General features: G+C 60.3%; 1 protein-coding gene across 7 annotated transcripts; it reads left to right on the top strand.

Annotated features, from left to right (window-relative positions):
* Window positions 1-27: 27 nt before the first annotated feature.
* Window positions 28-18,242, top strand: LOXL3 (lysyl oxidase like 3). Of its 7 annotated transcripts, none has more exons than XM_041488196.1 (16): window positions 28-177; window positions 5,594-5,915; window positions 7,079-7,242; window positions 7,607-7,821; window positions 10,608-10,667; window positions 10,923-11,148; window positions 12,019-12,199; window positions 13,747-13,901; window positions 14,584-14,757; window positions 14,904-15,059; window positions 15,295-15,457; window positions 16,014-16,257; window positions 16,708-16,823; window positions 16,928-17,064; window positions 17,360-17,471; window positions 17,645-18,242. In XM_041488196.1, the coding sequence occupies exons 2-16, from the start codon at window positions 5,606-5,608 to the stop codon at window positions 17,716-17,718; spliced, it is 2,487 nt and encodes an 828-aa protein (XP_041344130.1). In that variant the 5' UTR covers window positions 28-177; window positions 5,594-5,605; the 3' UTR covers window positions 17,719-18,242. The 7 variants fall into 7 exon arrangements, with proteins under 7 accessions (XP_041344130.1, XP_041344129.1, XP_041344128.1 ...); XM_041488195.1 differs by having other exon boundaries at window positions 37-122; XM_041488194.1 differs by having other exon boundaries at window positions 37-142.
* The last annotated feature ends 327 nt before the right edge of the window (window positions 18,243-18,569 follow it).

Below are 18,569 nucleotides of genomic sequence, written 5' to 3'. Positions count from 1 at the left end.
ACACGGACACGGGCACGGCGCGGGGCGGGCCGGGGCGGAGCGCGGCGGCACCGACCGAAATTGCTCGGCTCGGCACGGCAGGACACGATACGGCACTGCACGGCTCGGCACGGCTCAGTTCGGTACGGCACTGCAGAATTCGGTACGGCTCAGTTCGGTACGGCACTGCAGAACTCGGTACGGCTCGGTTCGGCTCGGTTCGGCACGGCACGGTTCGGCTCCGTTCGGCACCCCGGTGATACCGCGCGGGGCCCGGCTATCCCGGGAGCGGCGGGGGCTGCGCCTTGCGGGGCCGGGGCGCCTCGGGGGTGTCCCGGGTGCGGGGGCGATGCCGTGCCCGTGCCGTGCCGGGGCTGCCGTGCAGCGGGACCGGGGCGGGCAGCGCGGGTGTCCCACGGGAAGCGGAGCCCGGCAGGTTTTGGGGTGTACCGCACCCCGAAGCGTGCGAGCAGCGGGTTACACAGGGCTCCCTGTGTAACTCAGGGTTTCCATGAGGACCGGACATGCTGCAGCTCATGGAAGAGGGAGGATGGATGGAGGGATGTGGGACGGGAGGGCTGGCGGCGCTGGAAGGGATGATTCTTCTCGGCTGGCTTTTCTCCTTCCCGGCTGCTCTCAGAGGAGCCCGGAGCCGAGCCGGTCCCGTCTCCAGCAGGTCCAGGAAGGCTGGCTCCCTGCTGCAGGGTGCCTGGGACACCAGCCCCACAGCCCCCTGCCCGCCCTCTGCCCCTGGGGATGGCCGATGTTTGCGCATTCCTCCGAGGTTTCCCCTCCTGCCGGCAGCCGGTTCCTCCCGGGGCTGCCGAGCCCGGGCAGCTCCGAGCAGAGCGGGCAGGGCTGTGCTGAGGGCCCTGCTGTGTCCTGCGGAGGCTGCCTGGGGCTGGGAGCTGCCAGGAGCTGTGCTGTGACCTGCCCTGGCTTAGGGGGTGACAGCAGGACATGGGGACAAATGTAGTCCAAAGGGCTGACAACCTGGAGTTGTCAGAGGAGGGGAAAAGGGAAGGGCAGCCCCGGTCCCACAGAGTGTTTTGTTCCTGCTGGCACCCCGAGTGGTGCAGCAGGGTCCCTGTCCTTGCCTGGGATGGGGGCACACAGTGGTGGCAGGGGTGGGCACCCTCCCTTCGGGCAGAGAAGGACAGTGAGCTCCCAGCCCTGTAGTTTTGGGAGTGACACCAATCCTGCCAGGGAATCCAGATTCCTATGGTGACCCTGGGCTGCTTCCTGCTGCTTCTGCGACCAGTTTGTGGAACCATGTGCCCTTCCAGACCCTGGTGGTGCTTACCCCGGAGCTCTGACCCGTGTCAGATCCCCTCCTGAGCAGGGTGGGGGTGTTGGGGCTCCCCTGCTTGGTGCACGTTTGCTCCCGGCTCTCCAGGGCTGCCGGGAATTGGGAAGAGCGGAGCAGGCGGGATTGCGAAAGGGCTGAGTGTGAGGGGGCCCTGGGGAGAAGGGGAGGGATGGAGCCCTGGAGCCATGGGACTCACCAGACCTTCTCCTGCCCCGACTGCTGGGGACGTGACCCCGTGCTCTCAGGGATGTCCTGGCATGGGACATCAACAGGGAGTGACTGTGTCACCCCTTAACCTCCTGAAGGAAGGATAAACAGAGCGAGCTTCCTCTCCCTTGTGCTGGCGGCTTTCCCAGGTCTCTTGTGCTGCTCTTCTCTGAGTCCTCCCAGTTGTCAGTGCCTGGGATGCTCCATGTCCCCCGTGGGTGTGTCCAAGGCTGCTGCTGAGCCAGCACGTCCCTGAGGGGCCTCGGTGGCCTGGCAGTGCTGCTGTGGCTTGGGATGTCATCCCTGCCCTGATCAAACACACGGACTTACCCGAGGACCTGCCTCACCAGGAGCTCTGTTGGCTGTTCCCTGGGCTTTTGGTGGGGCACACTGATGTCCTGCTGTACGCCCAGTGACTGCTGAAGGACACACATGATTTGGACAGTCCTGGGTCCCGGGGCACCCCCACCAGCACAGCTGACCCCTCTGGAAGGGACAGCCCCTGTGCAAGATGCAGGGCACTGATGGGGACAGTGCCTGGCTGTAAGTCACCTGTCAGGGTGACTCTGTCCTCTGATCCATCACCCACTGGGACGAGCAGAGCCAGTGGGCTGGCACGGGAGCAGTTGGAGCAGTGTCATGGCTCCTGCTGCCATGTGGGGCTGTCCCCTGCCCTGAAGGGTGCTCTCACCCACACCAGCCTCAGCAGAGCAGGGCTGAGGCTGAGGACTGGAGGAGCCCCAGGATTTTGCCTCCTCAGTACTCTCAGACGCCCCACCACCAGTGCCAGCTGCGCTGCAGGCTGGGATGTGGCTCAGGGCCTCGTGCACACCCGGCTGGGACATTCCTGAGGTTTCCTGGGCAGTGGCAAGAACCTGGGCTGCTTCCCGGCTCCCACGCCCAGCGCTCGCTCCAGCCAGCCCGTCCTCCAGAGCCCTTTACCCTCACAGTGCAGTTCTGCTGAGCATCTGTGCCTGGGGCAGCACATCCAGAGTGCCACAAGCACATCCAGAGGGCCACAAGCCCTGGTCCAGGAGGAGATTGTCCCAGGCTGGAGCTGACAGCAGGATGGTTGGGATGCTGGGGTGGGCTGCCCATTCAGAGCAAAGCCTGTGAGCAGCAGAGCAGCAGGAGAGGAGCAAACACACAACTTGTGCCTCAGAGAACGGAAAAAGTGATGTGCACAATGAGAGCCCTGTTAGCCTGGCTGCCCAGGACATGGACACGGGCACGCAGCGTGTGCGGGGAGGGAGGTGGTGCAGGAACGGGCACGGAGCCGTGCTGTGCTGCAGGGAGCTCACATGGCAGCTCTCCTGGGCTGGCCCTGGAAAAGGCTTTGGCCCCACACAGCTCAGCTGGGAAGGTCACTGGGAAACTCTGAGGCGAGGGCAGAGCTGAGGAAGCACAGTGGGATGAGAGATGCTGGAGCAGAGCTAAAGCAGGACTCAGGAGCAGGGATTACAGACCCTGGAGCTCACGCTGCTGAGGCTTGGAGGGGGATCAGTGATTTGCTGCACAAAGCCCAAGCACTTTTCAGGTGCCGTGTTCTGGTCCATCTGTGTTTTGTTTCTCAATGCACAGATTTTAATTTTCCTTGTAGCCAAGGATGTAGGCTGCACCATGCTGATTTCCCAGGCTGTCCCTGTTCCCATCTCTGATTCCCCCATTTCTGTCTCTGCAGCCTGTACCAGGAAGGTACTTTTTCCTCCTCCTGGCACAGTTTTGCTTTGAAAAGCATGTGATCCTGACCAGAAAGCCCACGGAGTGGTCACTTCCCCATGTAACCACATTTTAGTTCCAGCAGGTGACCAGTTTTAATCCACTTAGCAGAAGGTGCACTGATTTTGTTGAGTGCCAATTCATCAAAAGGTGGTGCAAGATGAATCGAATGCCTTCCAGTCTCAGCCTGTTATATCAACACAGTTACTCCAATTAACAGGACCTGTGATCTCATAAAAGGCCATTCCCACTTCCTGCCATGGGCTATTTCTGCCAGACCGTGGAGATTGGCATTAATTGTGTCCTTTAGGGTTGTACTGACCCCGTTGTGAAAGTGCCCAGTTCCGCAGCAGAGCATCCTGCTCACTCAGGAGCGCTGGGGAAGCTCCAATCCTTGTGCATTCCTAAGGAAACACACCCCAAGTTAGCACTGAGGGGGCTCACATTTGTGTGTCAGGACAGCTCTGAGGATTTACAGCCCTTCATCTGGGCAGGACAACGTCCCCTCGCTGTCCCAGGGGTGGAATAAGAAGTTTTGTTCCTGCTGTGGGATGGCAAACTCATCCCTTCTCTGCTTCCCAGGCGGTGTGGAGATGAGGATGGAGAATTCCCATTCCAAGCCCAGAAATCCCCTTTCCTGAGCCACTGGCAGGGCTGGGGTGGCCCTTTGCACCCTCCCTCCCTTCCTGCTGGCTGGGTAAAAGGTTCAGCAGAGCGTTTGCCCTCTCTCTGCCCACAAACACACATCCTGCCGAGCTCTGGCAGTGCCAGAGCAGGCAGCTGAGGCACCAGGAGCTCAGAGCTGGCTCCCACCACCCCCAGCTGCCTGGGCCATGTCCCCACCAGCTCTGTGGTGTCCCCTGTCCCCCAGCTGTGATAGAGGAGAGAGCCAGACCCACGCTGGTGTGGTTGCTCCGAGGGAGGTGATGTGCTTCACAGAATTACAGGGCTGGAAAAGACCTCCAAGGTCATCGAGTCCAACCTGTGACCCATCCCCACCTTGTCAGCCAGACCAGGGCACTGAGTGCCACTTCCAGTCATTGCCACCCCTGTGCCTGCTGTGGAACTGGAGCAGCAGTGCTGGTCCTTGTTACTCCTCGCTCTTCCCGAGCATCTCTGCAGGCACCAGGCTCATCCCGAGGCTCTCACTGCTCCTGGTGGCACCTCCAATGTCACATGTGCCCAAAGGGGCGGGCAGGCAGCTGGGCTGGGCCCTGTGGAGGCTTGTGTTGGTGTTTTGGGTGTGGCAAAGGGGCTGGCACTGGGCACCATCCTGGTTCATCCTTGCCTTGACCCACGAGGCATCCTGCAGAGGCTGGAGCAGGTCCTCATCACCTGGAACAGTGAATCAAGCAGGAATGGGGCTGATTTCCTTTGTGAAAACCTTGCCCTGGAGGCTGGTGGGGAGCTGGAGCAGCTGTGCCAGCCCCCAGCTCTGCGTGGGGTTTGAATTTGTTTCCCTTTCTCTGTGACACTGCAGCTAAATACGGGAATTTTATATCACCCCAGGAAAGCCAAAACTTGTTATTTTAATGTTTTCTAATGGCAAGCACAGTCTGTGTGAGTGCAGCAGACAGGATCTGTGCTCAGGGGGACTTGGAGACAGAAATATCCTGCTGGGGGGCTGCCCTGGGGGTGTTTTGGGGGAATGCTTTCCCATCATGGAAGGGACTGGCAGTGGACAGCAAGGTGGGCATGGGCGAGCAAGGGTCGGAGCTTGTCAACACCCCCCGTGCAGAAGTGCTGCTCCTGAGCTACAGGATCCATGGGAATAGCACACTGGGAAGGGAGGGCAGCTCACAGAGAAGGGTTTTCACTATTGTTTGCCGTGGGACTGGTACAGGAATACCACATCTCCCTCAGGTATTCGGGGAGCCACAAATATTGTCAGAGGAATGTGAATGCTCCGGCTGCCTCGCTCGTCATGGAAGGGAGGGCAGGAGGGTGGGCTGGAATCCCCTCAGCCAGCAGCCATTCCCTGCTCCTGCTGGATCGAGCTCCTGGCTGCTCCAGCTGGGCTTTCCCTGTGCCCTGAGCCTGTTCCAGCTCCCTCAGCTCTGGCAGCTCATCCCCTCCTTCCATTCACCTCTCCTGTGCCCATCTGCCCTCACTGCCCTTCAGATGTGACCAGACAGCGCAGTGGGGGCTCAGTAGGGGCTGTTGGCAGAGGGGGACAGGGGACAGGGGCTCTGGCCAGGTCCCTGACCGCCCCAAGGGTGCAGGAGCTGTGTGTTAGGGGCACTCTGGCCAGGCACATGGCTGTGCCCGTGCTGGGCAGGGGGTTTAACCAGCACAGAGCTGGGCAGGGGGGCTGGATGCGGGGTGCTGGATGGGGGTACTGGCGTTCCAGCACAACCCCGACCCTGTCTGCCCCTGCAGGGCCACGCTGCCATGGGAGGCTGCGGCACGCGGGCATGGCCGGAGCTGCTGGTGCTGCTGGGCAGCGCGTGGCTGTGGGTGGGCAGTGCCCAGCCCACCCCCCCGGGCCCCACGCAGCCCCCCGGGCCCCAGCTGAGGTTCCGCCTGGCCGGGTACCCCCGCAAGCACAACGAGGGCCGCGTGGAGGTCTTCTACAACGACGAGTGGGGCACCATCTGCGACGACGACTTCACGCTGGGCAACGCGCACGTGCTGTGCCGGCACCTCGGCTTCGTGGGCGCCGCCGGCTGGGCCCACAGCGCCAAGTACGGCAAAGGAGTCGGTAAGAGAGGGGTGGTGGGCACAGCACCCCCCTGGCACAGCCCCCACACGGCTGCAAGGGGCGGGATGTGTGTTTGCGGAGCGCCCGGCAGTGGTTGTGTGCTCAGGTGTGCGCGTGGGGGAGCTCCCTGTGTGATTGTGTGCCCAGGTGTGCGCATGGGGGAGCTTTCTGTGTGATTCTGTGCACTTATGGGAGCTTTCTGTGGGATTGTGTGCTCAGGTGTGCGCGTGGGGGAGCTTTCTGTGGGATTGTGTGCTCAGGTGGGCACATATGTGAGCTTTCTGTGTGATTCTGTGCACTTACGGGAGCTTTCTGTGGGATTGTGTGCTCAGGTGGGCACATATGTGAGCTTTCTGTGTGATTCTGTGCACTTATGGGAGCTTTCTGTGGGATTGTGTGCTCAGGTGTGCGCGTGGGGGAGCTTTCTGTGGGATTGTGTGCTCAGGTGGGCACATATGTGAGCTTTCTGTGTGATTCTGTGCACTTATGGGAGCATTCTGTGGGATTGTGTGCTCAGGTGTGCACACATGGGAGCTTTCTGTGTGTCAGAGCAGCCCCTTGGGGAGGTGGAGGCTCCCCATCTGCAGACCCCCACCCAGAACTATTGTAAATTCAGGCGACCCTAACGAGGGAAGAGATGATGCATCTGACTCCAACTTATCAGAAGGCTAATTTATTACTTTATTATACTATATTATATTAAAGAATACTATACTATACTATACTAAAGAATACAGAAAGGATGCTAAAAAGATAATAATGAAAGCTCGTGACTCTCTCCAGAGTCTGACACAGCTTGGCCCTGGTTGGCCAAAGAGTGAAAACAACTCACAGCAGAATGCAGTGAAACAATCACCTGTGGGTGAACAATCTCCAAACACATTCCACATGAGCACAGCACAGGAGAAGCAAATGAGATAAGAATTGTTTTCCTTTTCTCTGAGGCCTCTTGCTGCCTTTCAGCTTCCCAGGAGAAAACCCTGGGTGAAGAAATCGTGTTCAGGGAATGAATGCCACCCAGATCTTTACTCCTGGCATTTCACTGGCCTCAGCTTTGTGCTGCAGCTCCTGCTGTAACCTGTGTGATCCCCATGCCCTGTGGGCACTTCCCCTGCTCCCAGGGGATGCTTGGCTCCCCCTCACCCCCGGGCTGTGTCTGGCAGGGCGGATCTGGCTGGACAATGTGAACTGTGCTGGAAACGAGAAGGACATCAGGGACTGCAAACACCGGGGCTGGGGGAACAGCGACTGCAGCCACGAGGAGGATGCAGGTGTGGTCTGCAAGGATGAACGCATTCCAGGCTTCAAGGACTCCAATGTCATCGAGGTGAGGAGGATGCTGGCCACGGCGGGCAGCTGGTGACATCCAGGATGCCACAGAGCACCCTGGGTGTGGGGCGGTCTGGGACTCGCCCTGGGGGTGCAGGAAGCACTGGCTTTCCTGGTTGTGCTCCCTGGAGATGCACCTGGGGACCCAAGGGGACAAGAGCTGTCTGCATGAGGTTCAATCCTTGGCTGCCCAGGGCCATTTGATGTGGCAGCAGGAATGCAGGACTGGCTCTGGCTGTCCCTGTGCCCTGCCTGTGACCGGGGACCCTTTTCCTTCATCCTTGGAGACTCCCTGGGAGCGGGCTGGCAGGAGGAGGGGCGGTGGGATGGGACGTGAGCTGGGGCTGACCTGATGCCCGCAGACCGAGCAGAGCCACGTGGAGGAGGTGCGGCTGCGGCCGGTGGTGTCCGGGGGGCGGCGGCAGCAGCTGCCGGTGACAGAGGGCATCGTGGAGGTGCGCTACAAGGACAGCTGGGCACAGATCTGCGACCAGGGCTGGGACAGCCACAACAGCCGCGTGGTCTGCGGCATGATGGGCTTCCCGGCAGAGAAGAAAGTCAACAGGAACTTCTACAGGTGAGTGTGGCCGGCAGGGAGCCCGCAGGGGTGGGGTGTCCAAGCAGGGCTGGGATGGTGCTGGGGGGACAGCAGAGGCTGTGCTGTTGGGTGTTGTGGCTCCTAACATCCCTCCCACCCTGCTGCTCACCAGTCCAAGCCCCAGCTGGCCGTCTGGACACTTGCTAACCGAGCTGGGGGGGTGTGGGCTAGTTGGGAGGCTGTGTCCCCCTGCCACACACACTGCAGCAAGGCCGCTCCAAGGGGAGAGCCTTTGCTCCCTGGCAGTGCTGTCCCCAGCCCAAGGGGACGTTTGCAGCCATCAGGGGATGCTCCAGCCACACCGTGGGTTGAGCGAGGGGCACGGACACGCCGTGCCTGGCACTGTGTGTGCCCTGAGCAGGCAGCTCTGGCGTTGCTCCACAGGCGGCTGAGGCGAGCAGCCAGGACGAGGGGCCACAGCCCGAGGCTGGGCAGCAGGTAAGGGGCCAGGGCCCCATCTGCTGAGCCGTGGCAGAGCTGGGCTGTCCAGCCCCACCAGTCTCTGCTGGCAGAATGGATCTGGGCACAAATAGATCCAGACAGAGCAGACTGAAGGCTTGGGCTGCGCTGGCCCAGTAGGACAAACCCCACCCCAGGGGACCTGCCTGTGCATGCTGGGGTCCCCCATTCCCCACGAGAGATGATCTCTCTCCCAGGCTGGTCGTGCTCCAGGCAGAGCAGCCCTGTCCTGCACAGCAGGCAGAAGTCCTGGCACCCTGGAGGGCAGCAGGAGGCCTTGGAGCAGAGCTGTCTCTCCTGGTGGATGGGGAGGAAGGGCTGTGGAAATGGGCTGCTTTCTGCAGAAAGCAGCACTGGGGATGCTGGAAAGGCTGTGCACCCCTCCATTCCCTGCAGGATGGGCTGGCATGGGCACCAGAGCCCGTGCTCAGCAGTGCTGATGGGCACAGTGTGGCAGATGAGTGCCACATCTGCTTGGGGTCTGCCCACTCATCCTCTGCCTACTCATTCTTGCTGCCTTTCTGCCAGGCCCAGGGGATGGTCTGGCTGCCTTTTCCCTCCATCCCTGAATCCTGCTGCTGGATCTCTTGGTGGATAGAGTGAGCCAGAGCCCATCCTCTCTGGGCTGGGGTGTGGCACCTCTTTCCTGAGCCTGCTGCCATGATGTTCTGCCCCCAGCACGGGGCCTTGCCCCAGTCCCACCTGGTGCTGAATGAGCTCTATGCCCACTGTGAGCTCTTCATTGTGACACTCCCAGGTCTGTGTCCCCTGCAGTCATCCTTGCCAGCTCCTGCAGCTGGTGATGGGAATTCAGGCAGGGTCATCCCATGGGTTTCCTCAACTCCCTCTTGAAGGTCCTGGTTGCTCCAGTTTCCTGGCTGGTTTGGTGAGCAGGTCCTTCCCCTGCAGCACTGGGGGAAATGTTTTGTGTCTCCATGAGGCTGCAGTCCTGTCCCTCTGCCCCGAGTAGGAATGGCTCCTGAGAGCCACACTGTTTTGTAGGGGCTGATCAGTTTGGGGCTGCACAGCCACAGTCATACGAAGGCACAAGGCTAATCCAGGCTGGAAGGGACCTCTGGGAGTCCTGGTCCAACTCCCTGGGTGGAGCAGAGCCAGCTGTGGGTTAAGCCCAGGACTTCATCCAGCTGGCTTTTGAAACCTTCCAAGGATGGAAATTCTGCAGCCCTGCGGTCTCTGCTCCAGTGTGGAACAGCCCTCATGGGCAAAAGGTTTTCCTTACCCTGAGCCTGAACATTTTGTTGTCAGTCATGCCTCTTTCCTCTGCTGCTCTTTCCTCCCTGCTGGAAGAGCCAGGATCCTCACAGCTCCCACCTCAGCCCTGGCTGGAACAGTCCCACACCCCCCCATCTCCTCCCACGCCGCTGTCTTGCTGCTCTCCCCGGGGCTCACACCACATATGTGACATCTTCTTGTCCTGGGAGCCCCAATCCAAGTACAGGATCCAGATGTGGTTTCCTGAGAGTGAGTGGGCACTGATGCCCTCTGTCTGTCTGAATCCCAGCCCTGTGCTGTGTCCTGGGGCTCGCTGGGCTGTGCAGGCTGACACCAACCTGTGCTGGCCTGCAGGGACAGTGGCCAGGCTTGGTTCTGCCTGGTCCCTGGGGCTGTCAGTCCCCTGCCCTCCTTTGGGCCACTCTGCTCTTCACTCCTTGTGGTCTCTGGGGTTTTGGCTCTGCTCAGCATCTTCCTCCCTGAGGGAAACAAGCATTTGAGGGTGTTGGGATTGCACCTACACCTTGTGTGTGCTGGGCCCCTCATGGCTCAGCCTGTGCCAGGGCTGTTTCCCTCGCTGGCAGCAGGTCCTTGCCAGCCTGCAGCAAGTCCCACCGTGCCCCGTGGCCCCAAGGCAAGCTCCCTGGGGCTGCCTGTGCTGCTTGCTTGGTGCTGCTTGCAGGGTGTCCTGCACCTTGGGGACACGGCACAGTGGATGAGGACACAGCCACAGCCACACCTGACTGATCAAATGGTGGCTGCTGGTGTTTGATCTTTTGCTGTGTGACAAGGCAGAGCAGGATGTGGCTGCTTCCAGCAGTTTCCTGGTGGGATGCATGCTGGAAACTGCATCATTGCTGAGGAGTGTGGCTGTGCCACACTGCTGGCAGCAGATGATGCTGTTGCACCCCTGTGTGACACAAAGGGGATGCACATGACTTTTCCTGGGGGCCAAGGTGCCCAGTTCAGCCTCCAGTGAATCCAGGGCAGGCTGTGCTCCCTGTGTCACTGCTGAGGGCAGAGGTGACAGCCTGACATCCCAGGCTTTGTGATGGTTGTTTTCTATTTTCCAGGCTGGCCTCCAAATCTCAGCCTAAACAAAAGCGCAGGGAGGACGTAGGGCCCAAGAAGAGGTAAATGGCTCAGTGGAGAGCCAGAGACAGGAGCCCAGTGCAGTCCCACCAGAGCTGTGCGTGTCCCCACGTGCGTCCCTGTCCTGCTGGGGGTGTGGGACAGGCAGCTGGCAAGGGGTGGGTGCCTGGCAGACATCACCCTGGGGACAGGGCAAGGGGCACAACCAGCGCATGCACTGCAGGCAGGGTGGCTGGTGACACCTCCACTGCCACTGGCCGCGCTGGCCGTGGCTCAGGGCTCCTCTCCCCTCACAGGCTCTTCACAGAGCGGCAGCAGCTCAACTACCGCCTGCACTCGGTGTCCTGCACGGGGACAGAGGTGCACCTGTCCATGTGCTCCTTCGAGTTCTACCGGGGCAACTCCTCGGCAGCCTGCGGCTCCGGCATGCCCGCCGTGGTCAGCTGCGTGCCCGGGCCCCTCTTCAACACTGGCGGTGCCCACAAGAAGAAACAGCGCCAGCAGCAGCAGCAGCAGGGCCAGGTGAGCCCCGCAGGGAAGGGGACGAGCCCTGTGGTGACCCACAGCTGGACAGTGCCACGCTCTGGGCCACGCTCTGTCCCCTGGGCTCTGCAGGTGTGTGGGTTGCTGGGTGACCAGCTCCAGTGTCTTGGTTTGGAAAGACAGGTGCCGGTTAAGGAAGGCAGGAGCATCCCTGAGATGGAAAATGTAAACCCCCCTCCCTCTGAATTGCTATAAATTTGAAATTAAGAGGGCTCTCAGGCAACAAATATAGGGCAGGAAATAACAGTTCTGTAGAAAATAAAAGGATAAAATAAACAATGCAGTAAACTAAAACAACACTGCAGAGTCAGAACACAACCTGACACCCTGTGGGTCAGAGTGGTGGCAGCAGTCCAGTTGGAATTGTGGCTGCAGCCCTCCTGGAGTGTCAGGTGTGGTTCTGCTGGAGCAGGGATCCTGTAGAAAAGGGTGTAGTCTTCTTCTGAAGGTCCAGTGGAAGGGACAGCTGCTGTTCCTCTGGGAAATCCAGTGGAGAAGCTGTGTGGTATTTCCAGAATCACCAGATTATGTCCAGGGAGGAATTCTTGGCTCCTCCCTCTGGGCTCACATCTCCCAATGGATGCTGTAGCTCTTACCAGCCATGCAGTGACATTCCATAGCCTGTCATCAGCAGATGTCCCCCCGAGGGAGGAGTGGGTGTGGAAGAGATAAGGAAAACCGCCCACTTGGCAAAAGACAACTGCCACACTGATGGCAAATAGAATACTTCTTGCCTTCCAACCTGGAGCATCCAGAGCAGGAGGTGGGGACGGTGTCCTGCCCCTGCACATCCCAGCAGTCGTGGCCAGCGCTGTGTTGTGCCATCCCACACTGTCCCTGCTCCCGCAGCCCCGGATCCGGCTGAAGGGCGGCGCCAGGGTCGGCGAGGGCCGCGTTGAGGTGCTCAGGAGCAGCGAGTGGGGCACCATCTGTGACGACCGCTGGAACCTGCAGTCGGCCAGCGTCGTGTGCCGCGAGCTGGGCTTCGGCAGCGCCAAGGAGGCCCTCACCGGGGCGCGCATGGGGCAAGGTGAGGCTGTTACCCTGTTGCCATTTGAAGCCTTTCACTGCGTTTTCCTTCCATGAAATACATTTTTGGCGAGGAAATAAATGTAGGTGAGGAAGTAGCAAGGCAGACCTCGTTACTGTTCAAAGTATGTTTTGATGAGGATTTTTTTAAAATGTATACCCATGGCAGCTTGGATAGAACAAGGGTATAAAATTCAAATACAATGGTTATGAACCATTGAAACCTGAGAAACAGGCAGAGAATATCTGAAAAATGTGATCCATGTTTCTGCATTCCTTCTGCTTTGTGAATAGGGACTTAAAATTGTAGTTTGAATATTGTATTGCCAGGGCAGAGGCACCATATTTATTACAGCAGGGGGTTCTTGGGGTCTCTCTGACCCCAGCTGCCATAGGTGTCTGGATTGCATAGCCCTGCTAAGCTCCACTTGTCCAGGTCCCTCAGGCAGGCTCCCTGCTGCAGGCAATCTTAGCAAGCAGCTCAGCTCTTAAGTGAGATCAGCTCTTTGGTGAATTCAGCTCCTAGTGATTTCAGCTCTTTGGTTGCTAAGTGCCTCGGCAGACACAGGAGAGAGAGAGGAGTTGTTTGTGGTTCCATTGTGTTTGCAGGGACCCTCGTGGCAGGGAGGAACGACGAGTCTGACTCCATGTTCTCAGAAGGCTAATTTATTACTTTATGATACTACATTATATTAAATAATACTAAACTAAACTGTACTAAAGAGTAGAGAAAGGATACTTACAGAAGGCTAAAAAGATAATAATGAAAACTCGTGACTCTCTCCAGAGTCTGACACAGCCTGGCCCTGCTTGGCCATAGAGTGAAAACAACTCACAGCAGAATCCAGTGAAACAATCACCTGTGGGTGAACAATCTCCAAACACATTCCACATGAGCACAACACAGGAGAAGCAAATGTGATAAGAATTTTTTTTCCTTTTCTCTGAGGCTTCTCAGTTTCCCAGGAGAAAAATCCTGGGCAAAGGGATTTTTCAAAAAATGTGAATGTCACACGGTTCCACAGAGGTGTCTTTATTAGCAGCTTCTGTGAAGGGTGACAGTGACAGCTCTTCTGAACAGCACAGAAATGGGGGTTTATATAGGGTATGGGGGTTTTGGGAAACAGTCCAATAGTAAGGGTCGAGGTGAAAGTGACCTGTCGTCTTACAGAGAGATAACGAGTGTCTGAAGGTGGAAGAGTGGCTTCTTTTGGTCAAGTCATCACGACTAGGCATTTCTTATCTTAGGCAGCTGACCTCCAGGGAGGCCTTGCAGGCCCTGTGGCTGCTGCAGCGCCAGGCATCCCCTCCTGGAGCTGTGGATGAGGCACTTACCCAGGCTTTGCTTGACTGGGCTGTCCTTGAGCACTGGGATGCATGTGGAGCATCCCAATGGGACCACTCAACCACACAGCCCCTGGCAGCAGCTGTGGAGGCTGGAGTGTCCAGCTCCCTCAGACCTTCCAAAAAGAGAGGGCATTGTTGGGAACAGGGTGGCCCTGAGCATCCCTGTGTCACAGGGCCCTGATTTCTGCTGTCCTCCGGCAGGGACGGGCCCCATCCACCTGAACGAGGTGCAGTGCCGGGGCACCGAGAAGTCCCTGTGGAGCTGCCCCTTCAGGAACATCACACAGGAGGACTGCAAGCACACGGAGGACGCGGCTGTTCGCTGCAACGTCCCCTACATGGGCTACGAGAACCTGGTGCGCACCACGGGGGGCTGCTGGCTCCGAGGGGCTCCAGCAGTGGGAGCTCAGAGTGGGGTGCTGGGAAAGGCCCGCAGGATCCATGGGAGCCTCGTCTCTCCTCTGCACCCCACACGTTTCCCCCTGTCCTGGGAGCTCAGGGATTTTGTGGGTGGGAGCTCCTGTGAGGGGAGGTGTGGGGCAGCTGCTCCCTGCTGCTTTTCCTGCTGCCAGCCTGTGCCCGCTCCCCAGCAGAAACATCAGAAAAAAAATCACTGTGGGACAACCAAGAGAGATTTTTTTTTTTTTAACCTGTGATGAAACAAGCAAATGGAGCCACTTGTTCCTGCTTGCCCAACCCATCGTTTCATCCACTTTGAGCTTCTTTAATGATCTTTAACTCTCTCACACCTGTCATTTCTGAAATGACGCCATTTCAAAATGAACTGTTTTCCCTGCGCTGGTGAGACAATTCCCAAACTCACAAGCGATTTGTTGTCTCCAAATCCACCAGTTTTGGCAAGTTCCCTGCCAGCTAAAACCGTGCTTGGCTCTGCTCAGTTGCTGGCTCTCCCATCCCCGTGTGCAGGCACTGCAGCACAGCCCCGGCACTGCTGGGACAGGGGCTAGGGACAGTCCTGCGGCGCAGGGGGAGCATCACCTGTGACGGTGATGACGCTGCCACTGCCTTTCTCTGCAGATTCGGCTGAGCGGGGGCCGGAGCCGCTTCGAGGGGCGGGTCGAGGTGGCGGTGGGGGCTGGCGACGGGGACCAGCCCCGCTGGGGTCTGGTCTGCGGCGAAGGCTGGGGTACGCTCGAGGCGATGGTGGCCTGTCGCCAGCTGGGTCTGGGATTCGCTAACCACGGCTTACAAGTAGGTGCCAGCACCGGCTTGGCCAGGGCAGCAGCAGCCAGCACCACTGCTCACGGGGCTGGGGACGGGGATGGATGGGGATGGCGGTGGGACAGGAGGTGGCACGGCGTGGGGTGCGCGCTCACGGCCCCAGGGCTTCCCCGCAGATCCGCCTGGCCGGCGGGAGGACAGAGTTTGAGGGCCGCGTGGAGGTGAAGCGAGGCAGTAAGTGGGGCACGGTCTGCAGCGATGGCTGGACCACCAAGGAGGCCATGGTGGCCTGTCGTCAGCTCGGCCTGGGCTACTCCCTGCATGCTGTGACGGTAGGTGCCAGCGAGGAGGGCCCCGGTGATGCCCTGGTGAGCACAGGCACCGGCCAGCGCTTCCCAAACGACCGTGGGGCTGCATGGGGACAGATGGGGACAGAGGGACCTGGACCCCTGTGGGCAGCTAGGGCCCTGGGCTGTGGTGGGGGGCTTGGCTGCAGTCTGGGTATAAGTGATCCTGGGCAATCCGGCCGCCAGCCCTGCCACCCACCCTGCCTCACCCCCTCGCCAGGAGACGTGGTACTGGGACGCCAGCAACGTGACAGAGATGGTCATGAGCGGGGTGAAGTGCGCCGGCCACGAGATGTCCCTGAGCCACTGCCAGCACCACGGCGCCAGCCTGAGCTGCAGGAACACGGGCACGCGCTTCGCTGCGGGCGTCATCTGCTCCGAGAGTGAGCGGCCATGGGGGCTGCAGGGGGCCTGTCTGTGGTGGGGGTTCTGCAGAGGGGGCTGTGGGGAGTGGGCTCTGCAGGGATGGACTCTGAGCACTGGGGTCTGTGGGTGGTGTTGTTAGTGGGCAGTGGGGTCTGCAGGAATGGACTCTGAGCACTGGAGTCTGTGGGTGGTGTGGTTTGTGGGCACTGGGGTCTGCAGGAATGGACTCTGAGCACTGGGGTCTGTGGGCACTGGGGTCTGCAGGAATGAACTCTGAGCACTGGGGTCTGTGGGCACTGGGGTCTGCAGGCAGTGGACTCTGAGCACTGGGGTCTGTGGGCACTGGGGTCTGCAGGCAGTGGGCTCTGTAAACAACAGTGTTGTGGGGCCAGGGGCTGTGCTCAGTGGGGTTTGCAGATGGAGGTCAGGGTCAGCCAACACCCAGCAAATGCGGAGGGCACATGTCCCCCCTGGCTGGCTCAGCCCTGCCAGCAGTGGCACTGCCCCCTCCCCTCCCCTCGCCCCATCCCTGCCGAGGGCAGGGCCCGTCCCTGAGCAGCCGCCTGTCCCCAGCCGCCTCCGACCTGCTGCTGCACGCACCGCTGGTGCAGGAGACGGCGTACATCGAGGACCGGCCGCTGCACATGCTGTACTGCGCCGCCGAGGAAAACTGCCTGGCCAGCTCGGCCCGCCTGGCCAACTGGCCCTACGGCCACCGCCGCCTGCTCCGCTTCTCCTCCCAGATCCACAACCGCGGCCGCGCCGACTTCCGCCCCAAGGCCGGCCGCCACTCCTGGGTCTGGCACGAGTGCCACCGGTGCGTGTGGGCAGATGGGGCTGGGGGTCAGCGAGGGGAGAGGGTGGTGGTGCTGCAGTATGCTGGGTGAGGAGGGTGCTGGGCAGAGGACACTGTGCAAGTATGACACTGAGAGGGTGATGCTGGATGAGGGTGACACTGGGTGAGGGTGACGCTGGATAGCCCCAGTCTGCTGCCCAGGGTCCAGTTTTGCCAGGTTTGGCTTAGGGCTGATCCTGGATGAGCAGATGGGGCTGGGGTCTCCAGGAGGGCAGGGACAAGACTGCAGGCTGTGCCCTGCAGCTGAGCCCTGTGCTTGCGTGGGCAGGACACAGCTTTGCCCAACCTCACAGTGCTGCCACCTCAGAGCAGGGGCTGAGGGGACATTCCTGGCAGCGAGGGGCTGGGCAGGTGGCAGGGGGCTGATGCAGGGCAGGGCAGTCTGCAGCAGGCACTGGCTCCCTCCCACAGGCACTACCACAGCATGGACATCTTCACCCACTATGACATCCTGACCCCCAATGGCACCAAGGTGGCCGAGGGACACAAGGCCAGCTTCTGCCTGGAGGACACTGAGTGCGAGGAAGGTGGGCGACGCAGGGCCCTGCAGCACCGTCCCTGCCCGTGTCCCCATCGTGGGGCCAGGCTGGGGGGCTCAGCAGGGACCAGCTGTGTCTCCTCCTGCCTGCAGACGTGGCCAAGAGGTACGAGTGTGCCAACTTTGGGGAGCAGGGCATCACTGTGGGCTGCTGGGACCTGTACCGGCACGACATCGACTGCCAGTGGATCGACATCACCGATGTCAAGCCAGGCAACTACATCCTGCAGGTGCTGCACCTCAGTGGGAGACCATCCCTGTCTCCCACTGGAGCTCAGTGGGTGTGCTGGCATGGGACAGTGCCTGTCCTTGTGCCCACAGACGTGCAGGGCTGCTCAGACACGCTGTCACATGGGTTTTCCAACTCTGAGCAGCACTGCTCATGGGCACATGGTGCACAGGGACAGCACCACCCCACCACGTCAGCAGCCACTGGCTCCTTGGAGCTCTCCAGCACACCCACCACAGCTGGGGAGACACATCCTGTGGGACTGGGGCAGGGGTCTCACTGTCGGTGCCCCACAGGTCGTGATCAACCCCAACTTCGAGGTGGCAGAAAGTGACTTCACCAACAATGCCATGAAGTGCAACTGCAAGTACGACGGGCACCGCATCTGGGTGCACAGCTGCCACATCGGTAACAGCCCGGGCACGGCACGGGGAGGGTGGAGGGCAGTGACAGGCCTGCAGGAAGCCGTGAGGATGAGGATGGGCTGGCATGGTGCTGCTGGGGGCACCTACAGTGGAAGGTGCTGGCAGGGCAGGGGATGCACTGCAGCAGAGCTGACGGCCCCTGCCCTCTGCCCACAGGAGATGCGCTCAGCGAGGAGGCCAACAAGCGGTTTGAGCAGTACCCAGGTCAGCTCAACAACCAGATTTCATAGGGCCCCGGCCCTGGGGAGACAGGCATCTCCCTCCCTCACCCCGTACTGGTGGGAGGAAGCCACTGGAAGACCGGCAGGGAGGCCTGATGCCCAGTGCTGCTGCCACTGTGTCCTGCCGGGGACTGCCCAGGACTCGCCACCGGCCGCCCTTCCCCACCTCGGGGGGGCTGGTGCTGGAGGCACTGACCCCTGCACCTCCCAGCCTGGGGCTGCCACCCCAACCACTGGCCAGAAGAGCGTGCCCACATCCCCTGGGCTGCGGCACACGGGTACAGTCCGGGAGGTCCTGCACCCCCCATCCCTCCCATCCCAGCTGCACCCCAACTCCCACTGCCCCCTTCAGCCCTGGTTCCTCTCACCCCACAGCTCGCCCCCTCAGCTGGCCCCAGGGCCCACCACCCACACAGGAGCTCCTGGTCCCCCCAGGATGGTGCAGGTGTCTCTGCCCACAGCGCTGCCCAGGGGTGGCTCCTACCCCGTCTCTCAGTTGTAATTTTATTTCCTCTATAAAGTTATGAGTTCTATTTCCCAATGGTTGCTGGCACGTCTCTGGGCTGGGATGAGGAGCCTGGCAGGAGCAGGTGGCACAGCTCATTCTGCAGGGCTGATAGCCACACTGGCACAGTGTGGGAGCATCCCCTGGCCCCTGCCATGCCTCATCCACACAGCCCTGGCCCCCCAGCAGCCCCCAGCACCGTCCTCAGCCAGGGCTGCTCCTCTGGGGAAAACCCAGCTGGATGAGAGGAAGGGACCAGCAGCAGCCCCACAGCATCCTGTGGGGAGGAACTGAGGAGCAGGGATGTGGGAAAGAAGAACTGGTTCTCCCTCACCAGATCCAGGGTGAATGTTAC

Source organism: Pyrgilauda ruficollis, unplaced genomic scaffold, assembly GCF_017590135.1.
Source record: "Pyrgilauda ruficollis isolate IOZ18807 unplaced genomic scaffold, ASM1759013v1 scaffold88, whole genome shotgun sequence".
Lineage (NCBI taxonomy): Eukaryota > Metazoa > Chordata > Aves > Passeriformes > Passeridae > Pyrgilauda > Pyrgilauda ruficollis.
This window is presented reverse-complemented; position numbering and strand designations above follow the sequence as displayed.